At 46.4% G+C, this 17,741-nt stretch overlaps 1 protein-coding gene across 40 annotated transcripts in view; it reads left to right on the top strand.

Moving 5' to 3' along the window:
• The first annotated feature begins 5,547 nt into the window (after positions 1-5,547).
• Positions 5,548-17,741, top strand: part of NIN (ninein) — a 98,346-nt gene continuing 86,152 nt past the window's right edge. For 20 of the 40 annotated variants that reach the window (XR_012002162.1, XR_012002161.1, XR_012002158.1 and 17 more), the window contains exons 1-2: positions 5,925-6,165; positions 15,063-15,266. Coding sequence is in view for 28 of the 40 variants with exons in the window: in XM_072761515.1 (XP_072617616.1) it covers positions 15,084-15,266 (183 nt within the window). In the remaining 12 variants the exon portion in view is untranslated. Of the gene's footprint in view, positions 5,697-5,908; positions 6,166-15,062; positions 15,267-17,741 lie in introns of those variants that run through there. The other 20 variants (XR_012002165.1, XR_012002163.1, XR_012002164.1 and 17 more) reach the window with 6 other exon arrangements.

Here is a 17,741-nt window from a genome sequence, read left to right as displayed (position 1 = left end):
AGTTATTTGAAGGTCTTTGAGATTAATCGTGGAAAGCAGAATCCTGGTCCTCAGGATGCTGGCAGGAGCTGATGTGGGTGAGATGAAGGATAGATGATGGAGAAGTACCACTCCCACACATCCCTAGAGGACAGGCAATGCACAGCAGTGCCTTCTGGGCCTCTAGCCCTCTCTCTCTGCTGGGTGCCCTGCAGACTCAGATACAGCTGAACAGAAAACACGTGGGCCATGGGGCACACATTAGCAAATGGCCTATAGGGCTGTCATTTCCAAGTATTAAAATAGTATGTGTTGGGCTATTTTCTTCTGAAATTTTATTTTTAATATACTACTGGGGGGGTCCAAGGGTTCTAGGAGGTGGTGATTTAAAAAAAAATCTCTAAACGTCGTGCTTCATTTTGAGGCAGCTGCCTGCATCATCCATGCAGACTCATCACAGAAGGTGAGTGTGAGGGTGGATGGGCTCTGCCTAGAAGCCTGATGCAATCACTATGAGATTATGTAAAGCAAGGCACCTAACCCTCCCAACCCCAGATTCCTTGTAACAAGGAATGAGGTTAGATGAAGTTGGAATCCTCTTATTGTTCTAATATTTCACTACGAACTACAGTAGCCAATGGCCACATATGGTGAGTCTGAACTGAGATGTGTGACCAGTGCCAAAAATCACCAGATTTCCAAGACTCGGTACAAATGCTGGTGTAAGTTATATCATTAAAAATTTTTTATATCGGTTATGTGTTGAAATGATAATAATTTGAGGTGTATTGGGTTAAATAAAGTAAAAACAATTTCACTACTTTCCCATTTAAATTGTGGCTACTAGAAATTTTGGAATTATACATGTGGCTTATATTACCTTTCTATTGGACAGAACAGTTTTTAAAATTTATTTATTTATTGACCTATATAAAAATATATGTTCCTGAGTTCCCATTTCTTGTGGATGCACATCAAATTCTAGAAAACTTAAAGTTGTCTTGAATGGCATCATTTTCCATTCGAAGATCTTTTTGTAAAAAGGTAAAAATTTCATGTCATGTTGGCTAAGTGTTTAAGAGAGTGTAAGGGGAAGGAAGAGAAATGGTCCTTAAACTAGAATTTCATTTCCTTCTACTTTGAGTGAAGCTGGAGTGTCAGTCTTGAGACACTTTTAATTTTTAGAACAGTAGGACGCTTCCAGATTGCAGACACATGAAAATAGATGCTTCCCAAAGTGAAGAGCAGTCCTCCTCCTCTGCCATGCACACACATGCAACATCTCTTCTCCACTGAGTGCCAAGTATTTGGAAAGCACCTAAATGCTCAACTCATGAGCTCCAGAAAGCACATGTTCAATAACCACTTCCTGCTGTGCATTAACTGCTGAGTCTAATAAAGAACAGTAGAAAAAAAAAAAAGAACAGTAGACAGAGACAAGGTATAAAATATGCCTTAGGACTAATGATCTGAGTTAGAGAGAGCAGCACAGGGAAGATTCAGAGGCACATGTAAGAGCAGAGTAGAAGGAGGGTAGGTTGTCTGGGGACACTGAGCAAACACTCATCTGCAGGGATCAAGTAGGGAGGGCCTTGCCTACCAGGAAGGAGATCTAGGACCTGACATGAAAGAAGATGGGCTGAATGATCTAACAGAAGCCATGTTTTAGGGGACTCATCCCTCTCTTCCCTGTCATGTTATGCATATATATATATATATATGTCTCTCCCAACTGGAAGATCTGATTAGAGTCTAATGCTACTTCACACTATTCCATTACTCTCTCCTATGCATGTTTTTTGCTTACCCAAGGGAGAATGAATGATACAGAGAGGACAAGAGCCAAGGTTGATGTTTCTTTTGAATATCTCATGGTTTCCAGGACAGTAGTAGGTACAGAGTAGGTGCTCAATGCTTACTTAAAAAATAATAAGGTAAATTATGCTAAGTCCCTGTGTCCTGTCTTTAGTATATTTCATGAGGGAAAATGGAGAATCCTAATTCCTAACATGGGTTCTTCAGGGGCAAAAGTGTAAATCAGTTTGCCTTCTATTTCCTGTCCCTTTTCTGTGTTTATCTCCTTTCTTCCCAGCATCTTCCTGGGTGCTTACCACCATCATTTTGTCATTGAAACTTTCTCCTAGCCCTTGACTTATGCATCTGGATGGAACCCAGATTTCCCCTTTCCTCCTTTCACCACCCATTTCCTTAGGTCCTCGGGGAGAGTATGATGTCCCTTTACCCACACAGTCCCTGGCTTGGATTATAAATGATGATCTACTTTAACCATTTAGCCCTCCCTGATGCAGCATCACTTACGTGAAGATTGTTCTGATCACTTCACATGGTCAGAGAGATAAGAAAGGCATTTATTAAAGAAGTGTAGAAGGAGAAGGGAGTTACTATGGAGTGACAGAAGCATTTTTGCTTTGTTTGGTTTTTAAATGTACTGTACGTAAGAAATAACTCATACCCAACTGTGACTTTGGGGGAGGGTAGATTGAGTTTGGTTAGAACTATAAGCTTTCCTTACCCAGAAAAGAAGTGACTCTGTAGATCCTATTAAATTTACAACACCTGAATTTTCTCTCTCTCCTTTAAAAAAAAAAAAAAAAAATCACTGTTGTTGTCCTGGCTTTAATCATTACAAAATTACTACAAGAAGAAAAAGACTTTCTCTCCCTTAGATTACTCTTTGGTTAACTTTTTAGAGCTTTTAGCCACCTGAGAAAGCCAGTCCAATACTGAAAAATGTTGCAAAAAGCCACTCAAAGACATCACCTACCTTAATTCTTTAAGCGTCCCAAGTCCCTGAACAGGCTCTTTGTAAAGTGCCTCTTAATATCAGAGGCAGATAAACTGCAGCAGATTCGAGTGAAATGTGGTCTGTACAGGGTGGGTAAATGTTTATGTCTCTTTTCATTTTTCCTTCTATTGCATATAATGTAGAATCAGAGCCTGGCTACTATTTCTGCTATCTTCATTTTTGTTTAACAGAGGAAAGCTCAAGTGATAGGTTCTAAGGCAAGACCCTGCTTTTTTTCCAATGATTGTATGCTGGACTAAAATTGACCTTTCACCCCATGCAACCTAAATCGCAGGCACATGGTATTAAATTATCTGCCTTGGTAAGATTGTCCTTGCAAAGCTACACCACAAAGTAGCCATGCTCCACGCTCTCCCCTCCTTTGTAGCAAGCCTGGGGATTGGATGTCATTTCAAGTGTCTGGTCCCAGCATTAACTCCACCCCATTCACCGCTCTCAAGAAAGAGTATCTTGTGTTTCTCAAATCACACAACCCCCACCAATTCTGACCTTTCTCCATAGAGAGTGAACACCACCTCCAACATCCCTTAGCTCCCAGGAATCACCATTTTGAATTAATGAGCAATCCCAACCTTGAGGATTCTTGCAGGTAAAAGGGATGCTTGGAGAGAGAACCGGTAGGATGAGGCTCCCATGCCAGAGATTAGGTGAAACAAGAAACATGTCTTCATTCTTACCTTCTGAGACTGTTGGCTGTTTCCTTCCCCAGTGAACATTCTTCTAAGATGACAGCTCTGTAAGTATTCCGCTAACAAATAAGCTATTCACTTAACTGTGTGTCTGTGTGTTGTATAACTACTACTGGATGGAACAACTGTGCATTAAGTACATGAGCATGTGTGTGCACAAGAGTATTAAAAAGGGGGCGGAGGAGCATGCATTGAAAGAGAACTGGGTTCTAAAATAAGACTGATATGCTTTATTTTTTTAAAAATTTTATTTCTTGGGATCCCTGGGTGGCGCAGCGGTTTGGCGCCTGCCTTTGGCCCAGGGCGCAATCCTGGAGACCCGGGATCGAGTCCCACGTCGGGCTCCCGGTGCATGGAGCCTGCTTCTCCCTCTGCCTGTGTCTCTGCTTCTCTCTCTTCCTCTGTATGACTATCAAAAATAAATAATTAAAAAATAAAAATAAAAAAATTAAAAAATAAAAATAAAAATTTTATTTCTTCATGAGAGACCAAGAGAGAGAGGCAGAGACACAGGGAGAGGGAGAAGCAGACTCCTCAAGGGGATCTCAATGTGGGACTCAATCCCAGGACCCTGGGATCATGACCGGAGCAGAAGGCAGATGCTCAACCACTGAGCTACCCAGGTGCCCCCAAGACTTATATGCTTTAAAAAAAAAAAAAAAACCAAACTTAATTTGAGGACAACTGTAGATTCACATTAAGTTTTAAGAAATAGTATAACATATATAGAACTTTATAATGGTATATAGACCTTTAACCCAATGGTAATATTTTGAATAACTGTAGTCAATATCACAACCAGGAAACTGACATTAATACAGTCGTAGGGCCTTATTCAAAATGTCACCAGTTTTGTATATTCTCATTTGTGTATTTGGTTTAGTGCGATTCTGCTTTTGAATCTCAGCTGTGCTTAGTACTAGCTGTGGGTCCCTGAATACACACCCTAGCTTCTCTGAGGCCCAGTCTCCTCATCTGCAAAATGGGCATGTCTGTCTCCTAAAGGTGGTGTGAGAATTAGGTAAGATCATTTCTGCTAAGTTTCCAGCACACTGGATTCTCAATAAATGCTACTTTCCTTCCTTTCTATCCCTTGTTCTTTCAGTAGTAAGGGAATGTTCTCCAGTTTCTTCCTGAAATAAGCAGACTCAGGGGTTATGATGGATGAAGCGGCTCCTTCTTCAAGGCCAGTAGCGTTTAACCCTGCAGTTCAAAGACAGCACAGTGGATGTCACCTGCCCACAGCTGCTGCCTACAGGCTTGGACTTGGGGTCCTGTTTTGTATCCAAATCAAAGTGTAAAGACGGGGGTTAGAAAGGAGAGATTTTGGGGGGGAGCTGTGGAGTAGGGGTAGGAGGTGGTAAGTATTGAACACTCCCTGGCTGGAGAACTGCCAGTTCCAAGGAATTTCCGAGCAGTGTGGCCAGTGACGGAGGTGGGAAGAGCCGCGGGAGGCTGGGTACGGGCTGGGAGCCTCCGAGGGCGCGGTGGGCAGGTGCCTGGACGGGGTGGGAGGGTCGCGGAGGGTCGCGGAGGGTCGCTCAGCCCGGAGCCAAGTCAGGCGCTCTTCTGTCCCCGAGCCCTCTTCCAAGGACGGCCAAGGAGCGCCCAAGGGCCAAGAAATCCGGGACCGCCGGGGGCAAGAGGGCACCTTACCCCCCCCCCCCCCCGGGTCCCGCCGGCCCGGGGCCGAGGCCTTTCCTCGCACGGAGCCGCGGCTGCCTGGGTGTCCTGGCGCGGCGGGGCGGGGGTCGCGGGGGCCGCAGCCCCGGCTTGGCCGCCTCGAGGCGCCGGCCTCCCCCACCTGCGCCGCGCGGACCCGGGCGTCCGACCTCCAAGCGACTGCCGGGACGGGGCTCCTCGGGTTCCCGCGGCCCGAGCGGGCCGGGGCCGGGGCGGGGGGGGCGGGGCGCACCCCGGGGGGGCCGGGAGGCCGGGAGGCCGCTCGGCGCTCCTCCCCCGGCTGCCCCGGCGCCGCGGGCCGCGGAGGAGGAGCCGCGCCCGGGCCCGCGCCGCCCTGGCTCCTCCCCGCCGCGCCGGCCCGGCCCTTCCTCCCCGCGTCCGGAGCTCCGGGTGGCCGCGGCCGAGCCGGGAGCCGAGCGCGCTGGGCGCGGCCGTCCCGCCGCCGCCGCCTCCGAGCCCAGAGCGCGCCCGCGGCATGGTCCCTGCGGCGGCGCCGGGCGCTTGAGCCCCGCAGCGCGGTGAGCAGGAGCCCGCTCCCGGGGCCCCCCCGCAGCCTGGGGTGCGCGGAGGCCTCGCGCCGCCCCCCGCCCGCCGCCCGCCGCCCCCGCCGCCCCCGCCGCCCCCGCCGCGGGACGGGCTGGGGCTTCCCCTGCGGCGCCCGGGGCCGGGGCGGGAGCTGCGCCCGCGCGGGGCGCTCCCGGGCCGGGGCGGGGGCGGGGCGGGGCGGGCCGGGGCGGGCCGGGGGCGGGGAGGATGCGCGCCGCGGCCCGGGAGAGCCGCGCTTTTGTACGCGCCGGCCCCTTACATATGGAAATGACGCTCGCGCGGGTCCCCAGTCGCGTCCTCTTGAAGGACGCCCGGGACCCGCGGCGCCGGCTGCGAAGTATTGTCCCGCGTCCCGAGCCCTAACAAAGCGTCCCCCTCGGCTTTGCAGAGCTCCGGAGCGGGCGGCCGGCGGCGCGGGCGCGACGGAGAGGCCGCCGGAAGGTAGGCGAGGACGGCGCGGGCCGAGCCTGTGCGCTGCCTGGTGACACAATGGGGCGTCGGAGGTTTGGGGGTGCGATGGGCTGGCGGGGCGGAGGCGCAGCTGCACGCGGGGCGCCGGGCCCGGGGCTGCGCGCCCGCCTCCGCCTCCGCCTCCGCCTCCGCCTCCGCGCCCGCAGCGCAGCCGGGGCTGGGGCCCTCCGCCGCCCGCGTGGTCCCGGCCCGCAGCCGCCCGCGGAAGGCCGCTCCCGTGGGCAGGGCCCCCAGCGCGCGGAGTCCCCGAGGGAGCAGAAGGCGGGTTGTCCAGTTGCCTTGTGCCCCCCAGGCCGACTTGCGATCGAGACGCCGGGGGAGACCCGAGGTGATGAGCCTGGGCTCTCTGAGCAGCCGGAGCAGTTTGCGGCCCTTAAACGGGGCGAGGGGGTCTTAGAAGGTGTGTGGGGAAAACGCGTATAGGAGGACTTCCCCAGCGCAGTCACTAGGACTAAGGGAAAAGGGCGACACGACACGCGGCTGTTGCCTGAAAGCCTTGCTGGCCAGCCCCGCGCGGCGCAAGTGTGGAGCGTGGAGCGCTGCGGGGGAGGCCGCCAGGGTCCCCGGGGCTGGGCTTCTGCAACGACCAGACCGGTCGCTGACAAAAGGACAAAGCTGCTGGAAACACTTCACTGCTGAAAGCTCCCTCTGTGAAGTTACAGAGAGAGGGAGAGGCATTTTCCGAATCTCAGCCCTGGGCAAACCGGGGTAGAGGTGCGCATAAAACGGGAGCTGGAAAGATTGCCCTAGCGCGTACCTTGTCAGACAACTTAGCTATCAGGAGATCCTGTGCCTTCCTTATTTAACAGGGGCAGAGGAGTTCTTGAGATGGACTCGAATGGCAAATACAACCTAACTCCTGAATTTGTGAAATCAAAACCGATCGCATGGTTATCTTTTGTGACACGGTAGCCTTTTAGGATTAGAATCCTGATAAAGTCCATCGTGGCACATGGGCTGAGCTTCTGAGGTCATGGACGATTTCTCAGTTGGGCTCCCTTCTGTATGTTGACAAAGTCTTACGTCGGCTTGTTTCCAGCGGCTTGACAGTCTACAAGGAAATGTATTTTTCCTGTGTCAGCTTAATTTTATCTCGAATCTTCTCTAGTGGCCAGCGTCTTGGTGGATGACCTGATATATTGGCAGATCTTGCTCTGGAGTTTGTGAAAATTTCCAGGCCGTGCATAAAAGTAACATGACAGGCTGGCTGAAAAACCAGTTATCTCTTCAGCCTTTGTCAATGTTCTTAGGGAGGTGAGGTGAACTCCTGGGGAGTTCCTTTGTAGGTTTATTTTCACCCGTTCGTTCTCTGGCCATTCCGCAGGGGAAAGCATTCTTAATCTCAGCAGAGATAAAGGGAAGGACTTACAGATGTTCCAAATGGGTTGGGCATCAATAAAGATATTGCCAAGGCAGGAGAAGCCTTTACAGGGGCAATGGAAGGGAAGCCATCACAGGCATAGTCTTTGCATTAAAATGTCAAAGATCAGTCATTTTAATAGGCACTTGCTCAGAATGGCCTGGTGTCTTTCGACATCTTTTTTCATTTTAGATATGTGATGACCCATAATGTCAAAAGATGTTAACTGTCGCAGAGGGGGAGAATAGGGCCCCAGTGAATCCTGAACAGCCAACCTTGATTTAATAGGCAATATTCTTATCTTAAGTCAAATGTTGCTAAAATAAATTGTTTTAAATGTCACTGCAAATGACTTTCTAACATTTCACCAATCTTGATGCTTCCATTTTCTGTTGATAATGAAAATACATTTTATCAGTCTTACATTTATAAAGGGTTGGCAAGTTGAGCCAGAGCATTTTAGTGGGCTTCAAGCAGCCTCTTTGGGAGGTTTATTTTTACAGATGCCAATTCATCTGTAAGCCAGTAAATTATGTGGTTTGAATTCTGGCTGTTGAGCTTACATCTGCTGGGCAGGAGCTGGTGGAGAAACTGAGGCTTGCAAAAAGATGTTTTTATCTTATTACAAGTAGAATTTTTAAAAGATTATGGGAATATGTAAGTGAGCAACTTTTTTCCCCCAAAATTAGAACACTTCTTTGTTGCAATCTGTATCAGCAGTTAATCATTTATTCAAGCTTTTGGATGGAAAAATTACAAAGTATTTATGTTCTAATGTTCACATAAAAAAACAAAGTTGGGCAACTATTGTTTATAGATGTGAGAAGAGAAGCTCTCCCTCGGGGAACTGTGCTCATAGCTGCAGGCATTCTGAATTAATTCCAGTAAATAGGGCTCAAGAAGTGAAAGTTGCTATAAGCAGTCTTTCTTTCTTTTCTTTTCTTTTTTTTTTTTTAAGCAGTCTCTTTCAAGAAAGTAACAAACATGTTTTCTGCTTCTGTAATTTTCTTAGTAGCTGATTACAGGCTATTGATTGAACGTGTGAGGCTAATGATTTTCTTCCTCCAGCTACCCTGAGTTGACTCCCTGTTTGGTAATCTACCTCACTGTTAGATTTAACAAAAGCTTGGTTTTGGCCCATCATTCAGGATAGTAAAATATGAAAAATATTTTGAATGTTTTAGAATAAATGCAAGTAGGATGTAGTCAGCAAAGGTGGTTACTTTCTTTCAAATCTATGTAACGTGACTTTTTTTGTGTGTGTAGTGGCATTTAAACTTTTGTGTTCTTTCTGCCATGATTTTATTCTTGGTGATGCTCTGGTGCTTGTGGTATCCAGCTAGAACTGAGGTACTGCTGGGAACTGAGAGGAGGTTACCTCACAGGAGTCATTTTGATGAGCAGCAATAATTTCTGGCAGAAATATCCTATAGAGATATGTAAATAGGGACAGTTGCGTTTTCTATTAAAGCCTTTGCTGAAACTGAATTTATTCTTGTCACTATTTCGTTATATACTGAAGTGAGTCCAAATTGACAAGACTGGAAATCTTTGCAATTAAAGTGTTTGCAAAAAAGAGAAGAAAAAGAAACATTTTAATTTGATCATTGGCGTTGGGAGGCTCTGACTTGCCAAATGGTGAAAGCCGAAGGCATGAATGAAAAGCTTTCCCAAAGTAAGGTTTGTCCATGTTCACCCCTTTTGTTATAAAGTAACTAAATTAGTCACTTGGTGGTCACTGCCTGGTCTGTGGACCCCCAACAGCTATGTCTGAACACAAATCTAAAAGCATCTATTATGATACCCAAGGAGAGCGGCTGAGCCAAGAGGGGCATCCAGACATTCCTCGTAGCTGTTCAGCTGCTGGACCATCTGGAGGGAAATAAAAGGCCTGGGCTAGGGGCTCTGGCATTGTGTTCATTTATTATTTGGTTTTCCCTTGCCAGACTTTGTCCCTTTTTCACTCCCTCTGTCCCAGAACAGAGTTCCCCTTTGGCTGGGGTGCCATTCTTACAAACTCCTTTCTGTACCTCGGATGCTGGAAAGTTCATAAGTTCATGTATCCACTTCATGTTGGCCTTATGTTGGGGACTTCATTATTCCAGCTGTACCTCCACCTATTTTCCAGTCCCAGTTGGCATTGTATTCATCAGCCAGGGTTGCCGAGCGGAGCGCAGTAACACAGATCTGTAATGGACATCCCTGTCAGGGGCTGCGCATTTTGGCAGCCCTGTTTTGAGTTATTTGGAAGGAAAATGCTCCAAATAGTTCTCAGTATGGGTGGTTATTGGGTGGTAAATGTTTTGATAAATGGCTCTGCGCATCTGCCTCTTATTTATCCATCCCTAGGTTAAAACTCCAAAATATTGCCACACTCGCCCTTCTATTCCAACGGAATTGTAAAGACTTTCTGTCAGTTTGATGGGGAAGGTAGATGGTGAGGAGAGGCCCTGGGTTGTGGTAGGTTTATAAAATTGGAATTGTCCTTTGTGATTTGAAGGAGGAGTTGTCACTCAAAACCCAACTTTCTTCATCTCTGAGTAAGATTTCTGTCTCTGGTGGGTGTCTGTAGGCTTTAACTCTGGAAAGCATTGATGGCACAGATTAGACATACTTAAGTGTTCTGAGGAAGTAATTTAACAGTGATCAATTTCTGGATTGTGCCCACTGTTGAAGATAGGGGACTCTTCCTGATCATTTTTATTAAAAAAAAAAACAAATGCATTTCTTCTTTGCTCTAAATCTCAACTCTGCTTGGAAAAAAAAAAAAGAGTGCTTGTTATGTGTATCACTATGCCTTATAGGCTATAATTATTCAATAAATGGTTTGAGAGGTAGGGAGGAAGAAACCCCACTCTTCCCCTCACTCCAATTTGGAGGAATTTGTGGCCATCAGGTTTTCATGGTGGTTTCTGGTACTTGGTACTCTTTATTAGCTGATTAACACATGAAGGTGGAGATAAGGGATTTGCCTTAATGTCATTTCAGTGGTTACATTCATGTGTTGTGTGTGCATGCATAGGATTGAGAGCATAATTTATAGAGTCCAGAGTTCAGATCTCAGCTCCACCCCCATATTAGCACTGTATCCTTGGACGAGTTGCCTGATTTTACATCTTAAAATGGGAATATGATGTCTACTTTAAAGAATTAGAAGGATTAAATGAGATCATTTATGTGAAGTACCCAGTGTAGGCCACACTCAGAGTAGGTGCTCGGAAGTTTAAAAAAAAAAAAGTTTCTTCTTAACTCCAACTATATTTCAGCCTTTCTGCTTTTGTTTGATGTTAAATGTATCAGTAATCTGCTTTTAAAGATGGGGGAGGCACGGAGTCTTAACTTGCTGCCACTAACCATTTAGTAATATAATATTTATTTATTTATTTTTAAAGATTTTATTTTATTTACTCATGAGAGATACAGAGTGAGCGAGAGAGAGGCAGAGGGAGAAGCAGGCTCCACGCAGGGACCCGGATGCGGGACTCGATCCCGGGTCTCCAGGATCAGGCCCTGGGCTGCAGGCGGCGCTAAACCGCTGCGCCACCGGGGCTGCCCTTATAATATTATTTATATATGCATTACCTGCTCTGTGCATTCTTCTCTGTGAGGCATTCCACAGCCTCTGCTCTGCTTCTCTGAAGGCCGATCTCTGGCTGGTTGACTAAGTTACCTTTCTTCAGTTTACCCCTCCTTTGTCAGTCGCTCCTGTTTTCTTAGTGGTTTTCTCAATTCTCCTCTTGTATCAACTTTCCCTGGGACTGTCCTGTCACTTGCTTGCCATCTTTAACCCCCAAGACAGCCCTTTCAGTTAGGTATTATTATCCCTATTCTATAAACAAGAGGACTTTGGAAAGTGTTTAGTTTAGATTCTCCTCCAAAGTCATGTCCTAGAATTCCCGTCCCCACCCCCCCCATCCCCCACCCCAAATCCCTACAAATGCGGCTGAAGTTTATGAATCTATTCGCTTAATTACTGACTCCTTAAACTCCAGCCAGTTCTGGATGCTACACTTTGGGATGGATTCTGGCTTTCTACTGCTTAGTTACATCTAAGACTGAAAATGCCTTTGAAAAAAGGGTTGGATGGGGAAGGAGAGGTGTGCTTGTGGAAGAAACAGGCATTTCAAAGTCTTCAAATGCTCATTTTATCACTCATTCAGGGTAAGTTTCCACTCAAGGGATCTCCCTACACTGTCAGTCCATGATGTTTACTGGGTCCCTGGTGTGAGGAACAGACTGTACTATGCATTTGGGGGAGGATGTAAAAGAAATGAGTTGTGGACCTTGTCCTTAAGGAAATTTCTGCCAAGTGAGGAGAAAAAAATTCTTGCACATGAAATTACTCATGAACATTTGGGGAATAATATCAACCAGTAAAAATGCATTCTGTGCCAAATGAGGACTGACAACTTGTCACCATATGTAACATCGTTTGGATGTTTCCGTATGCTCATTTGTTCCGCAGATTTGGGGCTGTTTTCCACCCCTTCAGTCAAAAGAATGTTTTCTGAAGCACAGTGTCTTGGGAAGGAGGGAGATGAAATAAAGAGATAGAAAAGGAAAGCTGCTGTGAAGAGATTGATTTAGTGAAAATCCAGTGACCTCCCAAAGAACAGGGAATGATAGTTTATGAAATTCAGAGCTATGGATAAGATCAGGACTTTGCAGTACATGATGAGTTTTAGGATTTTCTTTCATTGGTCTAAATGAACCTATCCCCGCCCCTTAAAAATAATTTGAAAAAGAGGAAATGTTAGAATTCTTTCACTTTTGAGTTTTTTTTTTTTTAATGCAAAATCAAGTGAAAGTCGAATAGGCAGCCTTTTATGAAGTTGGTCAGATTGTAGCCCACGGGACTGTAAAACCCAGAGTGGGGCTGAGAGCTCTCGCAACCCTGAAAATCCCAGCACACCTGGGTGTTCTCAGATGTTAGCCAACAGCAACGTGCAGACTCTGAGTAAATCTCATTAGCTAGGCATTGGCCTTCTCTAAATTCCTGACTTTTGTGGCTTTGCTTAACACCTTGGTGTTTCTTTTCTGATGCTCTGATGTTTATATAGCACTCTCAACTTATTTTGAAAACATTTGCATGGTGATTAGTTAACCCAACAGACCAACCCTGGGAAGGCAGCCAGAGCCCGCAGCACCTTAGTAATAGAAAAGCTGATAATTAGAAGACCCATTCTCTACTTCTCTCTCTCTCTCTCCCTCTCTCTCTCTCTCTCTCACACACACACACACACACACACACCCGGACCAGGAGCCTGGATCTAGATGGTGCTACATTGCTTTAATGAGTGGCCCCAGTAAAAACTGAAGAGTGTTGGAACTTTTTGAATCCACCTAGTTCTGCTGAAACTCTTGGGATGGTCAAGGCTCTGTTTTAGCTGGTAGTATTTTGAACAGTGTCTGTGGGAAGAAAGCACTGCCTAGAGTGGCACTGACGTGTGACGGAAGCTTCTCTCGTTTTCAGTCCTGTCCATGTTCAACACCTGAACTTGCATGTTGCCTATGTTTCCCATCTGCTCTATGAACATCACCTCTAAGTTAGAGAGTTCCCTTACTCAGGGCTTTTTTTTTTTTTTTAAGATTTTATTTATTTATTCATGAGAGACACAGAGCGAGAAAGAGAGGCAGAGACACAGGCAGAGGGAGAAGCAGGCTCCTCGCAGGGAGCCCGATGTGGGACTTGATCCTGGGTCTCCAAGGATCATGCCCTGGGCTGAAGATGGTGCTAAACCACTGAGCCACCAGGGCTGCCCACTCAGGGCTTTTTGTTTTGTGCCTTTTTTTTTTTTCTTACGATTTTATTTATTTTTTCATGTGAGACACAGAGAGAAGGGCAGAGACCTAGGCAGAGGGAGAAGCAGGCTCCCTGCAGGGAGTCTGATGTGGGACTCCATCCCAGGACCCCAGGATCATGACCTGAGCCAAAGGCGGACACTCAACCACTGAGCCACCCAGGTGCCTCAGAGGTGCTGCTTTTAAAACTAGAATGGTGATTGCCAGGAGCTGGGGGAGGAGGGCAGTGGGAAGTTTCTCTGTGGTGGGTACAGTTTCAGTCATGCAAGATGAAAAAAGTTCTGGAGATCTGTACAACAACACAACATATAGTGAAGATTGTCCTTACACCTAACATTTTGTTAATAAATTTTTGTAAAATTTCATGTTATGTGTTTTTTTTTTATCATAGTAAAAAATGTATTGGCAAGAAAATATATTTTTTAAAGTGCTGCTTATAGTCAAGGAGCTGATTCTGAGAGCCTTGTTTCAGATGGCTGAGGTCACCGTCTCCAGGGTATACGCTGTGTTTGGCTCTATTGCATCATGGTGAAGGGAGCTTCAGATGGGCAGGTTTCAGGCTTATTATTGGAAGCCACACCACATTAAAAATTAAATACCGTGTAAGCAAAAAACCCCCAGATTTCACTCTTAAGATAGGAGGTACCTAGAATTTCATGATGTATATTTTTAGCAAAAATGATTCTGAGTTCATCATGAGTCCACGTTTTTATTGATCCCAGGAAAGGTAGAGAAACAGAAGGGTTGGGGGTTGGGGGTGGTCCAGAGGACATAAAACAGGTTGACCAGGTGTGCAGATGTGAGATGGTCTGGATAAGGGAGGTTCCCTGAGACTCTGTATGATTCGTCTGGTCTGCAGCTCCTCTGAACCTCATAATCTGAAAGCTTGGAGTAGTGTTTTCCCGTTTCTCTAGGCAACTAGGCATTACCTAAAGCTCCTGGGGACTAAAGTGAGCTTCAGGGACTGCTCTTCCTGTCACACCTCATGTAATTGCACCAGTGAAGTTAATTGTGCAGCTTTTTGAGGAACTTGTGTAAAAGGTGTGTGTCTCATGTAAACAGGGAGGTGGTTTTGTATCAGACATGTTCATCTAGTGCTTCTCGCTGCAAGTCTTCAGGCCAACAGTGGTGGGGGGCATCTAGGCTGAACGAAGTGGAACTAAATAGGCTGGCCACAGGGGTGGGTTGCAACATCTGGGCAGGCGGGCTGGAGCTCGCCAACTTGCATGGAAGCTCAGGCCCCACAGCCTATTGGTCTACCAATTAGTTTGAAAGCACTGAGTATCTGAAGTGGCCTTTCACCTTCTGTAAGTCCAGGGCCAGATGAGCTGATGAGAGAACTGCTCTTTTGGTCTTGAGTTTAAGACTGGCTGCCCGCCTGAAGACCAGGCAGGAGAGGAGACTCCCTCATTCTGGTAATGTTACCCCGCATGACCCGGCCTGTGGCTGTGGCCCTGGTGTGAGTGCCTGTGGGAACTGGGCTGGCCAGGGCTGGCTCCTGGAGAGCCCTACCGTCTTGCTGGGGGTTGGGGCAGGGGATGGCGGGGGTGGGGGGGCAGCATCACCTCTCTTGCCTGCCTCCACTGAGGTCCTGATCGACCAGCACCAGGGGCCAGGCCACACAGAGCATTCCCGAGGGGCTGGCCAGGGCACGGGTGGGACTCCCGGGGCTGCCACAACCCGCCCTTGTCTCTGTTCCACACAGGTGAGCTCCGTGGGCTATGGGATGGATGAGGTGGAGCAGGACCAGCATGAGGCTCGACTCAAGGAGCTGTTTGACAGTTTTGATACAACGGGCACTGGGTCCTTGGGACAGGAGGAACTCACCGACCTTTGCCACATGTTGAGCTTGGAGGAGGTGGCCCCCGTGCTCCAGGAGACGCTGCTTCAGGACAACCTGTTGGGCAGGGTAAGGTGGGGAGGGGGAGAAGGCAGGCAGCGGGAGGGAAGTGGGTGCAGCTTCTGTCAGGTGCTGGCGGGGCGGGCGGGGGTGGAGTGTGTGCAGAGCAAGCGTGTTGCAACTTGCTTCTGACATCCTGGCTGTGTGTGCCCCTAGCTGCCAAGCTGATAAACAGAGAAAATATAATGGCAGGACCCAACAGTGTGGTTTGCTCGTGTTATGGAGGAGGGCCTGCTTGGATTTGTGTTCTGGAATAAAAGGGTGCCCTGAGCATCTTAGATGAAGACAGAAAAAGGGGCAATGAGAGCATGTTTTCCAATGCTCGTTCATTGTGGATCATTTTATGGACTCTGCATTTATCATTGGGGCAGAGGGAGGGGACCACGATCTCCCTTGAAGAGAAGGAAAACACAGTAAGAAAATTGCCACTCACAGAATGAACGGATTGCTGTTATGACTTCTACTCCCAATAAAGCTGTTTCTTGTGCAGATTGCTTCCGGGGTGAAGTATTAATTAAACCTTTCACCTAGGAAATAAGACAGGAGGGTAAGTAAATACAGTGCAGGTTCATTTAAAACCCAGCACGACTTGCTTCCAGCAGGGATATGTGCTTATGCTGATGGTAACTTCTGCATTTGACAACAAATAGTCAATGTTGTCCCCACAGATCAAGTCACAGAAATGAGTACAGGGTGAGGAGGGACCTTTTGAACTCTTGCTGTTAGTGGGAAGGATGTTCTCTCTGTCTCTACCTTATATTGTCTTTAGTTCTTATAATTCTAAGAGCATCATTTGTATGGCTTTGAGTCTTGCTATTGATTTTTTAGAACAGATGAAAGGAAAAAGTGGGCAATTCTCCGAGCTCTGTTGTTGTCATTGATGACACTTTGTAGACAATGGTTTTTATCATGTGGTATGAAGTGGGGAAGGAGTTGTGAAATTCAGCTTTATTCCAGTGACTGAATTTCCTTTTTTTCATTTCATTTTCATTGTCTCTTAGTTGACACGTTGACACGTTGGGTAAGTGACCTCAGATACAGCACGACGTATTGGCTGTCTGTGACACAAGACAGACGGGAGTAGCGATCATCCTAAAATGAATGTACAAAGGATGCTATTCTCAGGGGTTTGGCACTGTGAATGTCATGTTTATCAGGGCTCACACTTAGGAAAAACAAATGTGAGGTGTTTTACGAAACTGGAACCATTCTTGTTCACTCTGGGAGGGGAGGGATTAGTTGCTTGGAGATACATGTGGTCTCTGAAAAATGCTGAAATCTTGCTTCAGAAGCCATAGAAATGGGAGGTTTGGGGATGAAATCCTTTGCTCCTCATCATGCAAGGCACTCAAATGTGTTTTCGTTCTGTCTCATTCGCGGACACCTTGGGGAGGCAAGGGAGTCTCGCTTCCCACTGTGGTCCTTGGAGATCTCAACCCTTTGGTATACAAGGAGTAGTACCAAGAGTGGATCTGTCTCAGTGCTTATTAAAGCCTGAGAAGACAGATACAACCTCACGTTTCCTTGAGAGGTTGTCTCCGAGTCAGCGTAAATATACAACCCTCTGCCATTAACAGATTGCACCTTGGTAGCACATTAACAGTCTGCTCTCCAGATGTTGCACATCTTTGCCCTCATTCAGCAAACTAAAACAAGGGAACAGTTATCGATTGATTTGTTAACGACTTGACACTATCAGCCCGCTTTTTACGTTTGCTATTTGCTTGTGAATAATGAATACCTAAGTGGTCTATAGCCTGATATTTACTTAGTGAGCCAGTGATAAAAGTTAAATAGATGTATGCATATTGATTTCATGTGGGAGGTCCCTGGTGACTGTCTTGAGAGCAGGGTTGGCATGAATTAATGCACTACTGTTCGATTTGCATTTTTTATGAAACGGAATTATTCTCCTCAGATGATCACATAAACTTGGCCATATGTTCTTAAGATACTCTATATGGTCTATAATTTTAAATTAGAAGGAAAAAATTCCTTAGGACTCACTGAATAATTCTAAGTGCCAAAACCTTCATGATAATATTGAGTATGGATCATAAGTTGGAAATTTATAAGTTTTTTTCAATGCCAGTCATCCTTCCTCTCTTTAGCAGGTATTTATAGAAAAACTTATAAGAGTTCACAGTTTGCTTCATACACAAGGACAAAGAAATAGCATGACAAATCCAAATATATTCAACTACTCATTAATTCAACAAATGTGTATTGTCGGGGTCCTGCATGTCAGGCATTCTGCTAGTCTATGGTATAGGTGCAATATATTTATGTTTATCATAGATAAGGTTTTCCATTAGATTGGCTTTTGGATATAGTAATATCCAACAGCTTCTTGGATTTTTAGAGTTTAAATTTATCTTTAAATTTTAATAAGTAGAGTTTTTAAATAAAACAAAACTTCCAAGTTTACCTTTATTGGAATTGAGCTGAATTACTCTTTTTTTCTTGAAAAAGAAGATAAAAAGC

Source organism: Vulpes vulpes, chromosome 6 (genome assembly GCF_048418805.1).
Source record: "Vulpes vulpes isolate BD-2025 chromosome 6, VulVul3, whole genome shotgun sequence".
In the NCBI taxonomy this organism is placed as follows: domain Eukaryota; kingdom Metazoa; phylum Chordata; class Mammalia; order Carnivora; family Canidae; genus Vulpes; species Vulpes vulpes.
The sequence above is the reverse complement of the archived record's forward strand: the minus strand, read 5'-3'. Positions and strand labels throughout refer to the sequence as shown.